The sequence below is a fragment of the Pyxicephalus adspersus genome, chromosome 5 (genome assembly GCF_032062135.1).
Source record: "Pyxicephalus adspersus chromosome 5, UCB_Pads_2.0, whole genome shotgun sequence".
Taxonomy (NCBI): Eukaryota; Metazoa; Chordata; class Amphibia; order Anura; family Pyxicephalidae; genus Pyxicephalus; species Pyxicephalus adspersus.
This window is the reverse complement of record NC_092862.1, coordinates 17,654,052-17,670,720: the sequence shown is the minus strand read 5'-3', so window position 1 is coordinate 17,670,720 and position 16,669 is coordinate 17,654,052. Positions and strand designations below refer to the sequence as shown.

General features: G+C 37.4%; 1 protein-coding gene across 1 annotated transcript in view; it reads left to right on the top strand.

The window, feature by feature from the left end:
- Window positions 1–16,669, top strand: part of PKHD1L1 (PKHD1 like 1) — a 94,541-nt gene that overhangs the window by 47,400 nt on the left and 30,472 nt on the right. Inside the window, 17 exon segments of the mRNA XM_072410733.1 lie at window positions 52–222; window positions 959–1,173; window positions 2,285–3,260; window positions 3,830–4,075; window positions 5,682–5,831; window positions 7,371–7,548; window positions 8,742–8,898; window positions 9,259–9,415; window positions 10,332–10,411; window positions 10,509–10,638; window positions 10,842–10,971; window positions 11,381–11,622; window positions 12,200–12,336; window positions 12,798–13,827; window positions 14,704–14,895; window positions 15,182–15,333; window positions 15,719–15,878. Of these exon segments, the coding sequence (XP_072266834.1) occupies window positions 52–222; window positions 959–1,173; window positions 2,285–3,260; window positions 3,830–4,075; window positions 5,682–5,831; window positions 7,371–7,548; window positions 8,742–8,898; window positions 9,259–9,415; window positions 10,332–10,411; window positions 10,509–10,638; window positions 10,842–10,971; window positions 11,381–11,622; window positions 12,200–12,336; window positions 12,798–13,827; window positions 14,704–14,895; window positions 15,182–15,333; window positions 15,719–15,878 (4,503 nt within the window).

Sequence of the window (16,669 nt, the reverse complement as noted above, 5' to 3'; positions counted from 1 at the left end):
AGTTCTGCATTTGTATGTTGATGCTTTATTAGTGTTTTATCTTTTTCTTAGGTGTCTTTTCCTACCAGTTCACATCTCCCGGAATCTATTACTACAGCAGTGGATACATTAATGATGCACAGACACTTTACATGCAAGGGGTCATCACTGTCTCTCCGCGATCAGATAACATCAGTGATGTACATGTGACAGTTAGAGGAATTGAGGCTAATTATGTACCAAGTAAGTAATTTTAGAGCTTTACTAATACTATCGTGCCACTGTTGAGCTACTAGAGATTAATGTCCTGGCAACTTTTACCAGGTCGCTTTTGAACCAAGTTGAAATGAACTCCATTTAGAATTCTGTGCTGCAACAAAATGGAAGCACACTCCCTTCCCTGAAAAATCTTAATTTACCTCTAAGGATTGGCATTGGCAATCCCCTTTATGGCAACATAAACTATTAGGGAGACGATTATTGCCCTAGGACATCAGTGGCTAATGAGAGTTTAAATCCTTATCCAGTACTATAACAATCTGCAAGTTGCAAATACAGCGTTAAGCGATTCTTTGAAGCAAGTTACCATTTCCCAGGTAACAATTTAATGGAGTGCATTGCAAGCATTGCTGTGCGGTCTGATTTGCACAAATCGATTACCACATCCTACCCTAAATGAGCTGTCATATGCAATATCATATTCCAAAGAGAGATGGTATAGGAGGTAAACACACCAGGTATAAACTCTTTCCTGATATCCTTGTCCTCGTGTAATGCTCTGTGAAGTGTGCCTATAGACATTCAGTTTGGTAATTTATTATTATTATTATTATTCCTATTATTATTAATAAACAGTATATGACACAGAGGAGGAGAGGACCCTGTTCAGAAGAGCTTACAATCTAAGAGGTGTGGGAATTCACCCAGGGTGCAGATTCCTGTGCTTTGTTGACCATATATTTGTGTACTTTTTCTGCAGTTCCCCTTTCAGCTTCAGCAGTTGCTGACTGTGTCACTCCAGAACCTGTCTGTCCACAGTTAGATGATCGTCCGTCAAGTAACTCTACCATCTGGTTTGGGTTCTCCAAGTGCTACTCCCCTTCCATTACCAGCATTAAACCAACCTCTGGAACAATTCATGAGCCCATAACCATAGAAGGATCTGGCTTCAGCAGCATCACATGTGCCAACCAGGTAACTCATTGGAAGGCTTTTGGTTTTGGGGGAAACTGGGTGAAATGTGGGCAACATTGGGAAATACAATGCAAAAACACAACACAACAGAAATAAATTCTTACATCTGTTCTTTACTGTACTGAGCTAAAAATAAAAGGATAAATGTAGGATGATAGCTTTAGCTGATAGCTCTAACTACTCCGATTATTTCATCTCCCTGAACCGGGTACATTACTGTTGGACTGCAACTTTCAGCCAATAATGGACAGGAAAGTAATTTAGGAAGCTGATAATCTCAGTTTTACTCATGGACTCATGGCTTACATAAAATTTGCTTTAAAGAAGTCTATTTTTAATTCTTTTTTAATATATATAGGGTATAGATTTTTTTGGAGAAAGGTGAAGCAATGTGCATTTATGGTAATTTATTTTGATGTGTTCTGTGTATTTGGTTTTTATGTACAATTGCCTTAATCTTTTTGTTTTATGTATTTTCTTTGTCTGCATTTTCTTTCTGTTAAAAGGAATATAAAATAAGTCCAATGGGGGCCCAATTACGGGTATTTAATTAGTTATTTAATGATCCAAAAGCATGTTTCATTTATTATTATAATATTAAAGATAGATTGCACTCTTCAATGGGATAGTCTCAGGACTGCAATTGAACCTGAAAAAGTAAAAACTTGTATTTCTGATTGTGTCAGAAAAATTCTGTTAGAAACAGTCTTTCATGATCATTTCCAATGACAGTGGACCCTAATCTGTTCAATGAAGAGGGGAATACAAGTGGGTGGCACTTCAGTCTATAGTGGGTGCTCTCCTCTATAGAAATGCACAGTGGTCATTGCCAATTAGTTCCCCATAATTTATTGATGAATGACATCTGATGTGTGTATGTAGCCTAATTACGCTGGATGCATTAAAAACTTTTTTAAGGTATAGTAAGGCTGAGTTTAGATTGGCCATTTGTCAACCGTGTGGTTTACCAGTCTCAAGCAACTATTTTCAATGGCTTAGCATCCAGTAGCATTATAGCTTTGGGGCGGTCAAGGACTGTTTTTTTTTTTTGGCAATACCATCTTTACTACAAATCTTTTAATAGAAATTCTTATGTCTATAATTTTATTAGGTTTCAGTTGGGAATTATCCATGTAAAGTTGTGTCCTCTGATAAAACTTCAGTAACTTGCAAGATCGATCCACAGGACTCTATGAATATTGGAACTGCAGAACTCGTATCTTTAACAGTGAACAACTATGGGAAAGCCATTATTGCTATAAGCCAAGAGATGGACAGGAGATTTGCCTTGTTACCTCACATTGACTCTATTACCCCAAGCAACGGCTCACTTTCCGGATTAACAAAAATAACCATAACTGGGTCTGGCTTCTCAAACAGCATTGCCATATCAGGCTTAGGTTGTAATGTCATCTCTTTTAATTACACAAAAATTATTTGTGAGACCCAACCCAGTTATTCAAAAATTGTTGATGTCCAATTGACAGTCAATGGAATTCGTGCACTGTGCAACGGAAGCTGCAACTTTACCTATAGCAGCGAAGTCCCAGTGACTGTATCAAACATTTCTCCGAATGTAGTAGGCAACTCTTCGACTGTATTATTCATTAATGGCAGTGGATTTGGAGCAGACATTAATGATATAGTAGTTTATATTGGAAATGCAACAGCTAGTGTTCTAGATGTCAATGACATGGAAATTAGATGCAGTGTAGATGCAATTCCTGCTGGTAACTATGTGGTCAAAGTTATGGTCTTAAGCAAAGGCTTGGCCCAGGGCTCATTGACAGTAACTAGTCCTGCAGAAGCTGTGCTATTCACACCATCTGGAAGTGTTCTAGGTGGGACAGTTTTACATATTATAGGGAATGGATTTCACGCATCAAATACAACAGTGCAAGTTGGTGGTGCTCCATGTGATATTGTGTCAGTAACCCCTGCAAGTATTCAGTGTGTTACTCCTGCAAGCTCAACAGCCAAGAGTGCCTCAGTAAACATTTACATTCCATCTGCTACCTTCCCATCACTCAGCTTTTCATACTCAGAGGCCGATACTCCTACAGTAACTTCAGTTTCTCCCAGCACAGGTATAGTATTTTTTTATGTAGCATGGAAAGCCTATATAAAAAAACAATAATGAGTGTAGTAATATTTAAAATGTTTAATTATATTTCAAATGTAACTAGTATAGATATTGAACCTTGGTTTTAGCCTGCTGCAATTCCTGTACTCTGAGACTTGGGCAGTAAGTGGCAGCCAGTCAGTTGGGCTGCAACATAACATCTTTAAAGGAACATTCTGATTGGAGCAAAAATTTTACGGAGAAGACGTATGGTTCGGCTGCCCCTTTGGTGTTCAATCACAGGTTGGGGGAGAAATGTGACCAAGATGAAATGCCAAAGTGCTGCAGAGAAAAGTCAGGTCATCAACCTTGTTATCTTCCAGGCATGCATATTTTAGGACTTGTTATTGGAAAAAGCCTTAAGCTGACCATATACATATTGTATAGATTGATCTATGAAATATGTATCTATATAATTCTATATAGGTTCAAAGTGAGGGTATTTAAATATTTATTGAACTCAGTATAACAGCATATACGTTGTGTAACCAATGCAAATACCTAAAGTTCTTCCGATGTCTTTTTTACTAACAGGCCCATCTGGGACAACCATTACTGTTTTTGGCACAAAGTTTGGTTCTAATGCCACAAATGTTACAGTGACTATTGGCAATGCCACATGTGTCATCATCAGCATTTCTGATACTGAACTAAACTGCACAGTGGCAGACCATTGGGGAGGATGATTCACAGTATCAGCACTCAATGTGAACGGCTTTGCAAGATCCAGTGCAACATTTACATATGAACTAAGTATGACAAGCATCTCTCCAAGTAAAGGTAAGTGCCATGAGCAGTAGGGGGTGCTGGGAATTTTAGAGCTGAGGCTAAAGATACTGAGGTCAGGTTACTGTTTTATGTACCATCATGTAGATGTCAACTTCTATGGTTCATATCGATAGTGGTTCTTTATCATGACCTCAGTCTTTACAATGGCACATTGATTGTTTTTGTAACTGTATCCACCCACCTTATGGCTGGTCATATTCTTTTTCTTTCCCCTAATTTTTCCAAGAATAATTGTCTTTTCCAATCAGTTGCTTCTAATAGTGGACCTGATTTATTAAAGCTCTCCAAGACTGGACAGGATACACTTTCTTCAGTGAACCTAGGTGATCCATCAAACCTGTAATAGACTTTTTAAATGATATAGCAAATGTTTTCAATCCTGGACCAGATGATTTCCAGATTTTCTGGATCACCCAGCTTCACTGATGAAAGTGTATCCTCTCCAGCCTTGGACAGTGTTAATAAATCCGGTCTAATACTGTATGTCCACACGGCTTTATCTTCTTAGTTTCGCCTTGTGTGTTTTGAAGGATCATTTTTTATTACTGTACTGTATTACTTAAAAAATCAATGACAAAGCTCTTATCTTTTTTCCTTATTGTCCAGCTTTAGCATCCATAGGAAATAACAAAAAAGTGTCATCCCTGTTTTGGAGTATGTTATCTAGGTCTTTTGCTTTTGGTCCTTTGAGTGCCAGACCTTGTTGTATTTCTAGATTATGAATCTTTTGTTGTTATAAATCGATGCAAGGAGATAAAAATTGTCTAAAATGTATATGTCTTCACGATTGATTCTATATTTAGATAACTTTCTTGTTGTCATAATATTGGTTTTCTTAATGTTTATTTTTATTTTTATTATTATTATTGAGTGGGGATGAGCGAGAATGCTTCTGGCATTCTTGCGAAAAGCGTCATCAGTATTTTCTTTTCTCAGCCAATCAGAGAGCACTAGAGGTTTTGAATGGGGAGACTTGTCCCCATTTAACCTCTAGTGCCAGGGATTGCAAATGAGCTGAGCACAGCCCGCCGGACTTTTTTTTTTTTTTTTAAGGGAAAATTCAATCTCGATCAGCGAGTTTACATTGGCCTTTCTCGCTTACAATTTTGGTAAGCGAGAACGGCCGAATTCGCTGCGAGATCGAGTATAAAAATCTTGCTCGCTCATCCCTATTTTTGAGGTCCTTTACATTCTCAGCTATTAGCATTGTGTTATCAGTATATTGAAGGCTGGTATTGCTTGTTGGACCAATTCTGTACTATCTTCCTCAATCTCACTTCTTTCATTATATAGTCCTCATTCAGGTTGTAATATGAAAAATTTTGATCTCTGACACCTGCATGTCAAATTCCTAGCAAGTAAACTGGTTTAGTGGCTGTTTTCGTGGTGCAGAACCTACATGATGAAGCATATCAATGCATGTTTAGCTCACAAGCTGTCTCCTTTGACTAATGGTTTGCAGAACAGGCCTGTGTCAATTTTTCAGTTATTTGTTGAGTTTAATAATCTGGATTAGCAGCAGCACCACCCTCAATTTTCGGTACCCAGTGCAGGCTGAAAATAAAATGTATTTAAATATTTATTCCTTGCTTTTTAGGAAGCTTTGGTGGTGGTTTGATGTTAACGATTGCTGGTTCTGGGTTTGATGAAACGCTATCCAGGGTGCTGGTCTGCAACTCTGACTGCAAAATACATGTTGAGAGATCCAATGCAAGCTTCCTTGTATGTGACGTTCCCATGAGAAATGGTAAGTGACTGGACTGCCCATCATATCCATCAGCTGAACCCATCAAGTTCACTAAAAATATAAGCAAAGAAAATAAAAAAAATAACATTTTTTGTTCTGTCCTATTGGTTCTATGCCATAACTCACAAAATGCTCAATTGTCATATTTGTTTAATCAAGACATAAACAAAATCAGACTATTTTACATTTAGAAATAGGCACAATAATGCTTATTTCTACAGGTAGACATATACTGATGAAAGTGGGCATGTATAGCAAAAGTGAGCCGGTAAAATAAAATGTACAGACCCAAAAGCTAACATAGATCCATTCTTTGCATTTGTCCTAAAAGAAACTTACACATTTCAGGAAAAACATGCCCCTACTTTAGGGCAATGAATTATATGAAGTATAATTGGAAAATGATCTGTAAAAACAAAATCATCTCAAAATATGATTATATCTCTAAAACATAATAGATATGAAGAAAATGAAACTATATATGAAAAGTAAAGGCTATAAAAGTGACACAAAATCATCTTAATAAAAATGAAACATGAGTGTCTCTAAAATATAAACATTATAATAATAATGGATTTTTATTTATTAATCTCCACGAGGTCATAAATTGTAAAAGAACAAATTACATTATTGTGACTATTGCTTTTTAAAAACACAGTCAGATTAATTCCTGAAAACCTTGTTGCTGGTTGAGGACACACTGTTGCGGACATACTTTTCCACTCGCCACCAACGTAAATATCCACGTTTTGGTTTAATCTACCTCTCATTACTCAATTTTCCCCAAATCCAATTAATCCCTCACGTCTATCATGATTTTTTTTTTTTACTGAAGCTCTAAACTATATTATTCATTACCCACCTTGTTGAACCTCTTTAGTGAAATTAGGTGACATTTTTAGCCATACAACCAGCACAAGTTTAACATTTCTGAGATTTCTACATCGGTCTGGTTATACGAAAAAACAATCACAAAACTTACGGGTCTGACGACCTCGAAAAATCCCCTGAGGAAGCCATTTAGGCGAAATGCGTTGGGATGGGACTCGTTATATGACCTTGGTGACTCACACAAGTTTGTAACAAAACACAACCCCTACCCACTGGGTATTTACCAGCATCAATGAAGATGTTTTGAAACGACATGCTTTTATTCTATTAAGATTGTTTATTCGTTTTTTGTTTAAGAAATTTAAGAATTATTAAAGTATCAATTTTATATATATATAACATCCCTGTGCCTACAAAAAGCCTCCTCTCTCTCTATCTCTGTCCCCTTCCCTTCTCTTTATTTTGTGATTTCATTAACAGAACCCTAGACAAAGAGAGCTTTTAACCAGTGAAGTGTTGTGGGAACCCCACTGCAAGGGTGTTGTTTTCCTATAGTTTATTTTTAATTATTTTTGATACTCTGTCTGGAAAGTTATCATTTATTATATACTTCATACAATAAATGCTGCATTATATTTGCACTGATGTTCTAATAAGTTATCCAGGCAAATGGAAATAATGATCTCACTCTTTATGTCTTCATGCCAGATACAAATGCATCTTCCCAGATCTGTAATGTTGGAGTCATTAATGGAAACAATGCTGTTTGGATCAATAACTCCTTTACCTATACCACAGAACTAACTCCTACCATATACGATGTCACCCCTAGGAGAGGAGGCACTGCTGGGGGAACCAGGCTCACCATAACTGGATCTCAGTTTGGGTATTTTATATACTCCTAATTATTTTCTATTGGCCAGCCAACAGAACATCCAATTTATGATACAGTAAATAGAAGATTAGAATTATTGTCAAGTGTTGATTGCTTTCTTTGCTCTTATTAGGGAAAGTTTCTATCACTTTTTGTCTTGGTGATACCTGAACATAAAACAGGAGGGTGTTCTAAAACTGACAGATGTTATAATCCCTTCTTTGTCTACTAAACGAAAAATACTTTTGTTGCTGCCTTTGACACTTGGTGCTCAGTACATGGCGTGATAGTAAATCCCCCTAAAAGGACCCAGCATTAGAAATCTGACAAAAGCTATAACCCTTCTCTGACATATCTTATACCGCTAAAAGACTAGTTACACTTGTTTTTCACAATAAATAAGGTCTGTATTTGTTGGTACACAGTTAAGGGGTCTATTTATAAATTCTTTGCCCATCAATTTGGCGTTTTTTTCGTTTACATGCGTTCAAATACCCATTCCCTGCTCTTTAATTCATATTCATATCTAAGCTAATTCTGTCACCTTTTAGCTGAATTGATGGGCAAAGAACCCCAATTGTATTATTAAACTTGAAATAGTATAAGTATCTGAATTTGAAGTTGGTATTAGTTTTATGGGATCGCCTATACAGCAGACGTCAGACTTTGAGGTGGAGCAGCAGCAAAAGAGGTCAGTTACATTATATGATGAACAGGTTCAAGTTTATAGGATTATGTGTTCATATTTAAAAATGTAAAAACTTGCCCTGTTTAAGAAACATGCTGGAGATCTAGATCAGTACTCTTACACAAAGCATGTCATGTTTTCTGCAAAGTGCTCCAAACTACACAGCTCAGGTGGCATTATTGTATGCATATTATCTTTTACCATGTCGAAGGTTTTTAATGTAAAGAAAATAAACCTGCCTTCATACCAGTCACTTATGTAGCCTGCACTATGGTAGAAGATACATTCCTTGCCCTCTGTATTAAGTTAGCCAGAGTCCAGCAGGAGTTCCAGGGGCAGAACATCCAAAGACACAGCAAAAATAAGAACATAAAACAGAGGAACACAATTTATTGATACATTACATTTTTTAGGTGGAATATGTTACTTTAGAATAAATACAACTCTGGCAGCTAAATGGAAATGTCATTTGATCAGTTGATATTTTATAAAACTATATTTTTTCTATTCTTTGTAGCAATGATGCCTCACGTATTACTGTCACAATTGCACAGTCCCCGTGTAACATTCAGACAGCTAACAGCACACAGATTGTTTGCATTACTACAGCCCATTCCCCTTCACAAAAAGCCAACGTCCGGGTGAACATCCAAGGCCAAGGAGTAGCTAAAATGGTAAGAATATACATGGATCAATACTGTGTGACATCTTTCTTATTTGTAGCACATTCAAACCCAGTAATACTTTATTATTATCCTTTTGTAAGTATAAAGTAAGAAACTAGAGCAGTCCATCTGTAGAAGGAAAAAGGTACTGCATTGATCAATGGGCACAATTTAGTTATTGCCCCCATGTCACTAGGATTTGAAGGTTAATTAGCCCCTACAGGACCACAGCTATTCTTTTCCCTATGTTCTCTCAATGGACTAACAATGTATAGCTATAAGGTTCTGTCCCCACAGTTTTATTTGTTGGAGGTATAGCGTTTACAATCACATCGTTTGTGAGAATATTTCATTGTGTGTCTATTTCAGGACAATGCAGACTTTTTCTACATTGATGTTTGGTCCTCAAGATACACCTGGGGAGGGGAATCACCCCCAGATGAAGGTTCATTGGCCGTCATTACTAAAGGACAGACTATTTTACTGGATCAAAGCACTCCAGTGCTGAAGATGTTACTGATTCAAGGTAAGATTGGACCTTTATTCCAATTTACATCATTCTGTTCATGTAGTCTTGGTAGATTTCTCATTGTCCATATGTCCATTGAGCCCCCACCCCAATTATCAAAGAACTGCATTCCAAATATACTTTAAAAGCTGCTAGTAGGGTCTGTACAGACAATATACACGTAGTTCATAGTAGGATGCTAGTGGAATCGAGGTAGTCCTACAGCTACTAGTCATCTCTTCCCTAACCAGGACAGGTGCAGTTTTGGAATTACAAAAATTAATCTTATAAAACGTGGGTATAGCTTATCAGCGTAAAGGCAAATAAAGGTTTAACAGTCAGGGCAGGGGAGATCAGGGTCTAAATATTCAAGCTGTATTCTTTGATAGGTCAGTGCCATATTCATTATTTGTCTGCAATGCCCCATATCGGTCCACCAGAAGCTCTCTGCATGCTTGCCAATGTTGTGTTTTGTACCACGTGTTCTGTTTTCTTTAGTGGTGCCAATAGTTTCTCAAGAAGAATGTAACTTATTTTCATAAACACTGGATCAGCCATTAGCTCATAACATTTCTGCTCTGCTTTGTGCCAACTTAAATCTGATTATATGTATGCAGTTATATGCAGACAGTTCTTCATTTAAACACAATTTGTACTGATTATGGACGTTTTTGTTCCCAAAAGGAGGCAGATATTTTTTAAACTAGACATAGCATGTCCAAATACAGTCAATAGGTGGGTTGATTAGGAAATATTAGGGTTAGACCATGATGTGTACCGATTTACACAGACCAACCAACATCTGACTGCTTTGGTTTAATGCACTTTATCGTGTTATGCTACATTAAACAGGACCAGTATCGGATGTGTGTTTTGTTTTGGCATAAGGGGACAATAAAAGATTTTGATATGCATACCTGTCCTTTTACATCAGGAGGAACTCTGATATTTGATGAAGCTGACATTGAGCTCCAAGCTGAGAATATTCTTATTACAGATGATGGTGTTCTACAGGTATGGTGGACCACAGCAGTTGTATATTATAAGAGGATCAATAGATTAAAACATGATTAATTTTAATAGGTTTGGTTTCTAATATACTTCAATTTAGATTGGAACTGAAGCTGCCCCATTCCAACACAAAGCTATCATCACTCTGCATGGACACTTACGCTCTCCAGAGCTTCCTGTGTATGGAGCAAAAACATTGGCTGTCAGGCAAGGAACTTTGGATCTTCACGGTAAGTCAAATTTTTTTCAGCAGATCTTAACAGAAAGGTAAATAATTTCAATAGTAATAGAATATAAAAAACACATATTTGTATGACCTAATTATGTAAGTTTAGAATAAATTATGAAAGTCAGATTTGTTCAAAGCGGTTATTATTTAATTTGATATTCATAAAACAGCAATGGCCAATCCAGACTCCTTGATGTCTTCTAGGTATTCCAGTGCCAGTGACTTGGACCCGACTAGCGCAAACTGCCGAGGCTGGAAGCTCTACTTTGGTTCTACAGCAAAGTGTGACTTGGAAAGCTGGGGATGAAATTGTGATCGCATCAACTGGACACAGGTACGTGCCAAAATCTTCCTAACTAGCCACAGCACACACCATTTACAGCTGACATTTTCATTTACCATCTTGTAGTAGATGTTTAGCACCAAGTAAAAGAGTTTGTAAGACTGGATCTCAGATTTTCAATATTACTAAACCTGAAATCAGAGTTGAAAAAATAACTTAATGTATCAGATGATAAGTGAATACCACTGTCAGTAACTCAATATCATGTTTTTAATTGTACTATTTTGTATTGTTCCTAGTTAACCATATGTTAAATGTTTACAAAATAAAACATCTCTGCTGGTCTATATGGAATGTAATTTATAAAGCAATGTACAGCAGTTAAAATAACAGACAGGATAAAAACAATAACAAATGATCCTCTTCTGGTGACCTAATGTGTATTTTTTTGTCCTAATAGGCATAGTCAAAATCAGAATGAGAAGAGAACTATACAAACGGTGTCTGCTGATGGCAAAAGTCTGACTGTAAGTCAACCACTGGTGTACCAGCACTTGGGCATATCAGTCACCTTGCCCGATGGAACGGTCTTTGAAGCTAGAGCTGAAGTTGGCCTTCTTACAAGAAATATTTTGGTCAGAGGTTCCACCAATGTGGAATGGAGCGACAAAATAGCAGCCTGTCCAGATGGATTTGATACAGGTAATTTACTGACTTCTTTTGCATTTCTTTCAACCATGTTGATCTCTTGTCTGTAATTGCTCAAAGGGATGTGATTTTTAGATAAATCTTCAAGGTCTATAAATACATAATATATCTCAGGGGTTGGATCGTAGTGGACAGACAATAGTGGATGTATCCCATCTAAGAAAATACAGGGGATTCTGCTATTGGCTTATTCTAATTCCTCCAGGTGTCTGGTTGCGTATGGCCTCCTTCCTCATGAACAAAAAATTCAGGACATGCATACAGCAAAAAAAAAAAATCTGAAAAAATGGGGGAACACAGTCTTTCTTAAAGGTCTCTTTTCTGTCATGGTCATAGCCTGGGAAATGTTCTTAGTCTTCCTGGAATATAGTATTTCTACTTCTGGCTCCCCACCCTCTGCAAAGGGTTGAGGTGCCCATGGATATGGACGTGCACATAGACTTTCTAACACGTTCTCACAACACTAAAGTGAAATTGTTATTGATGATATGGGTTTTGGAACTGTGCATGTCCCACTTGCTCTTTAAACCGTCTTGTTGACTATGCCTAATATTGTCATTCCTTGTTCTAGGTGAATTTGCCACACAGACATGTTTCCAGGGAAGGTTTGGAGAGGAAGTAGGAAGCGATCAGTTTGGCGGATGTATAATGTTCCATGCACCACAACCCAACCAACTGCTGTCAATTGGAAGAATAGAATATGTGGAGGTACCTTTTATACTCCTGTGATATGGGGAAAATGTGAACTCTATTTTGAAAAAAAGTCTAGAAGAACAATTTGTGTTGAACATAAGGCTTTACCAACTATAAAATGAAAATTTTCTATATCAGTTTCAGCCTACTCAAAGTTATTATTTTGGTTATTGGTGGAGTGACCTGAGTCAGGTAGCATACCAAAGCATCTAAAAGTTTGTTTTCTGGTTGTTGGTACCTTAGTCTGCCTCGGAAAACCGAATTCCATTCTATCAATTATTCCTACAAATAATAATCTGATACATGCACCAGTACAGCAGAAGGTATGAGACTTGATGGCAGATAGTGGCCCATTTATAGATAATTGCATTTTTGGAGTTTTACTTTGTTATCAGTTTTTAATGAACTAACCTTAACCTAAATATAAACATTTTTAAAAACAGAAATATTACACACGGTAAATCTATGTCTTTTAGGTTTTCCATGCAGGTCAAGCTTTCCGGTTGGGGCGTTATCCTATTCACTGGCATTTAATGGGCGATGTCCATTATAAGTCGTATGTCCGAGGCTGTGGAATCCACCAGACCTACAACAGAGCAGTAACTATCCACAACACTCACCATCTTCTTGTTGAAAACAATGTAATTTATGACATCATGGGAGGAGCCTTCTTTATTGAAGACGGCATAGAACACGGCAATGTACTTCAGTACAACCTGGCAGTATTTGTCCAGCAAAGTACCAGTCTACTGAATGATGATGTTACCCCAGCAGCCTTTTGGGTAACAAATCCCAATAATACCATTAGGCACAATGCAGCTGCTGGTGGCACACATTTCGGTTTTTGGTACAGAATGCATGACAACCCAGATGGTCCATCCTACGACCCAAACATTTGCCAAAAAAAAGTGCCACTTGGTGAGTTTTACAATAATACAGTCCACTCTCAGGGGTGGTTTGGCATCTGGATATTTGAAGATTATTTTCCCATGGTATCAGGATCTTGCAGTTCTTCTACACCATCCCCAGCTATTTTCAAATCATTGACCACATGGAATTGCCAGAAAGGGGCTGAATGGGTAAATGGAGGTGCTATTCAGTTCCACAACTTCACCATGGTAAATAATGAAGATTCTGGCATAGAAACCAAGAGAGTTATCTCAGCGTACGTTGGTGGATGGGGAGAGACGAATGGAGCTGTCCTTAAAAATTCTATCATTGTTGGCCATCTTGATGAACTAGGACTTGGCTCCAGTTATTGCACAGCCAGGGGCATAACTCTGCCATATGATGAAGGACTCACCGTATCTTCTGTGAAGTTTATGAATTTTGACCGACCAAACTGTGCAGCTATTGCAGTGACAACAGTTGTTGGACTATGTGGTGACAAGTGTGGAGGATGGAGTGCAAAGTTTAATGGAATAAAATACTTTAATGTGCCAAACAAAGCTGGATTCCGTTGGGAACATGAAGTTGTTTTAATCGATATGGATGGGACTCTTACAGGTAAAAATATTTATTTTAAAATTGGGTTAGTCCTAATGTTAATTATTAAAAACAATTCTTAAGTACATACTAGATGAAACAAAAAATTATAATCTAACACTTATGGTAAGTCAAAAAATGGTTTATACAATACATGATATGGCAAAAGGTATGTGGACATCACTCTAAATTCTTCAGTTTAGTTGCTTTAGTGAAGAGTACTGGTAATGCTATAGCTCACAAAAACATTTCACACACTTCCAATCTATGACCACAGTTTGGTAAAGGCCATTTTCTCTTTCAGTATGGATGGGCTCACTAATTTGGCTCCATTTTATTGTAAAGTACCTTAGCTAACACCATCACCTTTTGACCACATTGTAAAATTTGGTGAAAAACCATCCAAAAAGAGGCTGTTATAGCTATAGGAGTAAGGGGTTGGGGGATATTAGCCAATGAGTTTGGAATTTGATGACCATTTTATAGGAATGCTGTGACTACAGGGTTATCCCTGGGCCCTTCTGGCTGGGCGCACCACCAGGCACTTTTCAGCACCCACCCGGCTGTTTTTGGGTGGTTACTAAAGAGTTTGGTCACAATACAGGGGCTGCCACCCACCTACAATTTCTTCTCACCTGGCTGAAAAAAAATTCTGGGTTGAGCACTGGACTTTATAGTGTATTTGGCATGGGATTCTCCACTAGCCTCCCAGAAGGCTTCCATTTGTGTGCAGAGCCCAATCTAGAATCGGAAGGGTAGATCAAGCTGTTCTGAGCTTCTCCTGCCTCTTACCTACAGTGAAAAAGTACCAAAAGCTCTAAAAATCTCATATCATAGATTTTAACTTAAGTGCTTTTATACTGCCATCAATTTTAAATTGTATTTTTTTTCAAACAGGAAAGACAGGAGCAAAGGTGGTACCAGCAAGCGGACTGCTTGACCCATCCCAGTGTAGCCAAAGTAGAGAATGGAGCGCTGGTTTCCCTGGTTATGTCTGTAACTCCACCGTCAGCTTTCACAGACTAGCATTCAATAACCCATCTCCATCTTCCCTTCTCGGGAAAGATGTCATCATTTCCAACTCCTTTGGTAAGTTTGCTTATTTTTTTTTTTTTTTGGCTTTGCACAATAACCTTTTGGCATTTGTACTTCTGCTGGTATTAGGAAAAAACAGTCCTTTTCGTTACAGTCTTTTCATCCACTTTTCTTTCCATCTAGTTTCTATTTTTATTGATTTTTGTTTTTATTTGTTTCAATTTCCTTCTCCTAAATACTCTTTCTGCATTAAATATTGTATACATCTGGGAATTTCATTCTCTTTAAAACAGATCTAAATTTTTTTCCAATTCTAATACATTCATTATATTCATTTTAGGTTACACTGTCGTTCCCTTCTTACCTAAACGTTTAACTCACAAGCCGGGATGGATGGCCTTACTGCCTAATGCTAATTCCTTCAATTGGTATTTCAGCAATGTGGATTTCATCACAAATATTTCTTACACTTCCACTTTCTATGGGTTTAAGGTAAGAGAATATGATTATTTAGCAGATAAAATACATTTATAAGAACTTTGACAGTTTGATATAGCAATAATATAGAATACACTAAATAGAGAAATAAGACATGGGATGATCCAATAATTCAAAGTAAGAACTGATGCCTAATATTAAAGCCGTCACTAAGTTTTTTCATTTCCCTTTTAAGTGAATTCCAATGTCTTTCCAATCTTGCCAGTTAATAACTGTTACAAATGGCTTAACAAGGTTTTCTTAACTGCACCAAACACACTGGACTTTATTACTTCCTGTAGAATTCTTCAATTGTTTGACCTCAGTTGTATTAAAATGTATTTTTTCATAGCTGTTTAATACTGTAGTTATAATTGCATGGTATTAATATTTTTTACAGAGTGAGGATTATGTGATGATATCACACAACTTAACTCAGCAGCCAGATATGTTTAAAATAATTGATGTGCGGAATGGGTCCACACAGCCACTCTCCTGGAGCAACAATATCAATGGAGACTGGTACTTCAATCACAACAAGACTACACTGACCTACCTGGGTAGGTGCACTTTTACAGTAGAATGTGATTGTCTGTTCAGCTGAATAGATATGAACAAAAAAATATTTTCTAGATTGGCTTCATTAGTTACATAGTTACATAGTAGGTTAGGTTGAAAAAAAGACACAAGTCCATCAAGTTCAACCACTAGGTAAATAAACATATCCCAGATATAAAACCCTACAAGACATAGTTGGTCCAGAGGAAGGCAAAAAAACCCTGGTACAAGTGTTTGCTTCAACAAAAAAATTCCTTCCTGATTCCATGAGGCAATCGGATGTTCCCTGGATCAACAGTCTCTGTTATCTTTACTTTAAAGAGTGCCCTCTTGTTCCTTGTAATGATCTCAAAGTGAATAATAGGGAAGAGAGTTCTCTATATGGACCTTTTATATATTTATACAGGGTGATCATATGCCCCCTTTTACGTCTCTTCTCATGGGAGAATAGATTCAGTTCAGCTAATGTCTCCTCATAGCTGAGCTCCTCCATTCCTTTTATTAGTTTAGTTGCCCTTCTCTGCACTCTCTCCACTTCCAAAATGTCCTTTTTGTGAACTGGTGTCCAAAACTGGACTGCATATTCCAGATGTGGTCTGACCAATGCTTTGTACAGGGGCAGGATAATGTCTCCATCTTTGCAGTCTATTCCTCTTTTAATACAAGAAAGTACTTTACTAGGTTTAGATATTGCAGCTTGACATTGCATGCTGTTATTAAGTCTATGATCTAGCAGAACCCCCAGATCCTATTCCATTTCTGACTCCCCAAATGTATTCCCCCTAGACAGTAT